Below are 3,075 nucleotides of genomic sequence, written 5' to 3' on the forward strand. Positions count from 1 at the left end.
AAAAATTTTTGTATGAATATTGTATACTTTCAAATTCAAAATAGAAACAAATGTTACTTATATTACTGGTATGAATATCGTATGAAAAATGTTTGAATTATATCATATTATAATTTGATATGTAAAACATAAACATACATTGTTTTTTATGCAAATATTGCTTGTATAAATTTTGTATATATTCCTCATTCAATATGCAATAACTGTATGCATACTATATGAATATTATATGACTTATTAATGGTAAGGAATGTTAATATATGAACAGTTGTATATAGAATGCACGACCTTTGTATGAAAAGTAATATGATTCAATAAAAAAAACATGTGTATAACAATTTAAATACCCAAAAACATGGATGTAATAGTAGGAAATAATTATTTTTGTACAGGATAATTTGAACATGTCTTCCTACTGTGTCCTACTTGATGGCATCTACTGCATGTGCTTTTTGTCCTCTTGAATTTCACATCAGCGAATCCCTTCTAGCGTTCAAATTTGGGTCTTCCTGCTGATCTTTTTTGGACAGGGTGGAATCATTTTAGGCTCAGAAATATAACTTGGTATATCCCATGCACTCTTACATGGGATAGGCTCGACAGGAATGGCATAAGCATCTTTGAAATTCTTGAGGCTATAAAAAGCAGAATAGAAATCTGCTTCATGTAACTTCCTGTACCAGAGAACTGCAATTGCATGACCACACGGTATATCATAATGTTGAAATCCTCCGCAACTACACATCCTTGTGTTCAAATTTAATATGTATTTCTTTGCTCCTTCAGCTACAGCATGCAGATCAACAGTTGAAGGTATCACCTATGTAAAAGAGAAAAAAAATTATACATGCCACTAAATATTTAGAAGTAAAAATACAATACAGTGAAACAGATACCCTCATATTACACGACAACGCAATACTTTTCTGTAGATAAATATCATATTTTTTGTCAGATCAGATGTTGTCTTATCAGCCTCCTCATTATGCTTGTGAATCCAACTCTGAATTGTTACCCTCATAAACTCGAGAAGTGAAATCACTGGTAACCACCTTGCTAACCTGTTAACATTATTCAATGACTCTGCGATGTTTGAAGTCATGGTCCATGTGCGCTTACAATTCGAGTAAGCTCTTGACCATTTGATATAACCAATATCAAACAAGTATGGTTATATGCGCGTATCTATCTGATCTATTCTTCCCATAATTGTCTCAAACTTTTGTTTTGTACAAGTTTTTGCCAATGAAAAGAACAAAATCTTCAAATCTTCATTATTTCTATTGAAATTCTTCAACACATTGACTGACAGATGTCATATGCATGCATAATGTTTTGATTCAGGATATACCTTAGCAGTCCCTTTCCATATGCTTTCATTTCGGTCCGACATAAAATACATATTTTGTCTAACTCAATAAGCTTCTTTAAACTGCTCAGAGAACCAAGTCCATGAAACATCGTTTTTAGAATCTACTATCGCATACGCCAACGGAGGTCTATGACCTGCTCATTATTTTTTCAAAAAAAAAAATCACACAAATCAGAAATATAATTTATACATTTTTTCATTATATTATATAATCAGAAAATTAAATAGGATAAAAATTTACCTCCCGTATCCATTGTGCTGACAGTTAACATTGTACCACCATATGAACATTTTAATCTCGCACCATCAACAACTACAATTGGCCTACAATATTTCCAACCTCTAATACAAGCTTCTAACGCAACAAATGCGTATAAACATGTATCACCTTCTTTCCTTTTAATTTTTAAAACAGATCCTGCATATGTTTGCTCCAAAATATAAAATTAACAGTCCAATTCATACAAAAAATATATACATTTTATACATAAAGAATACACAAAAACATAACAGTCTAATACAATGAGTAATCTTTAAATTTATTCTTATTTCAAAATTACTAGGTAATTTTGCATAGGACTCTGCTGGATCTCCGCGCACCAACTTTACTACTTTTTCTTTAGCTCTACATGCATGTATGTACGTCAACGAAACGCCATGCAATTTCAACATATCATCAGCTATATCTTTTGGAGTATATACCTTAGATGGATCAATATACTTCTCCATTATCAAGACAACTACAACGTCAGTTATCCCCTAATGTCTGGCATAAACTCTTTCTCCAACAGAACAAGTGTGTTGAGCGATATACTTCCTAACTTTGAATACATTTGATTTATTCCAACTATAAGCCCTCATCATCCAAGAACAAGTTTTAGAAATAAAATCCAGGTGATAACTTTTTCAAAATTAAGAAAATATACATTATAATTATATACAGTTAAATAAAAAAATAAAAAATTAAATTTTTTTTGCTCACTTACTTAGATCCATTAGAACGCCCAATACGAAAACTGAATTTTTCAACAAGTCCAACATGCCTCATAACCTCCTTAAGGGTTTCTTTAATATTATAAATCTAATTATCAGCTACAAAAAGGTTGGAATGGTCACATATTATATCATTATCCATTTCACTATTATCATTGACAACCCCGTCTAAATTCATTCCGACCAAACTGATAGAATTGTTGGAGTACAAATCAATGTTAGTCTGTGATAATCTAACATCAGAGTTTATTCTATCAGTAATTATAACTCCATGACCTTCGTACTGCTCACGATCTTTCAAAGTGATGCATAATGGATATTTTGTAAAGAAATCCAAATTCACCATCATCTGATCTAGAAAAACCATTACCCCAACATCATTATGAATTTTAATACGTGGACACATTTTGCTAACAATATATTTTATCTCAATAGAATTTATATTTTCTTCTATATTAATTTGAGTTACTATAGCATTAACTAAACCAATATAAAGAGTAGAAGTATCATATAGGATGCCCTCCATCTCAAAGTCGACGTATTTTCCTGTTTCACAACATTAACATTACATTTAGTGCACCACATAATAAAATTATAAAATTACTCATACACAATTTATATATAATTCACTGATATATACATAAAAAAAATTCAATTTCATACACAATTAATCCAATGTCTATACACAATTCATATATATGTATTATATC

At 30.5% G+C, this 3,075-nt stretch overlaps 2 protein-coding genes across 2 annotated transcripts; both read right to left on the minus strand.

The window, feature by feature from the left end:
• Nucleotides 1–493: 493 nt before the first annotated feature.
• LOC138348809 (uncharacterized) lies at nt 494–1,102 on the minus strand. The gene is made up of 2 exons (XM_069298390.1): nt 908–1,102; nt 494–820 (listed from the first exon to the last, which is right to left on the minus strand). The coding sequence occupies exons 1-2, from the start codon at nt 1,100–1,102 to the stop codon at nt 494–496; spliced, it is 522 nt and encodes a 173-aa protein (XP_069154491.1).
• Nucleotides 1,103–1,414: 312 nt separating this feature from the next.
• On the minus strand, nt 1,415–2,101 carry LOC138348810 (uncharacterized). Its single transcript, XM_069298391.1, has 3 exons — nt 1,933–2,101; nt 1,614–1,790; nt 1,415–1,506 (listed from the first exon to the last, which is right to left on the minus strand). Exons 1-3 carry the CDS (start codon nt 2,099–2,101, stop codon nt 1,415–1,417), a joined length of 438 nt encoding a protein of 145 aa, XP_069154492.1.
• Between the last annotated feature and the right edge of the window lie 974 nt (nt 2,102–3,075).

This window comes from Solanum lycopersicum, chromosome 5 (genome assembly GCF_036512215.1).
Source record: "Solanum lycopersicum chromosome 5, SLM_r2.1".
NCBI classification, from domain to species: domain Eukaryota; kingdom Viridiplantae; phylum Streptophyta; class Magnoliopsida; order Solanales; family Solanaceae; genus Solanum; species Solanum lycopersicum.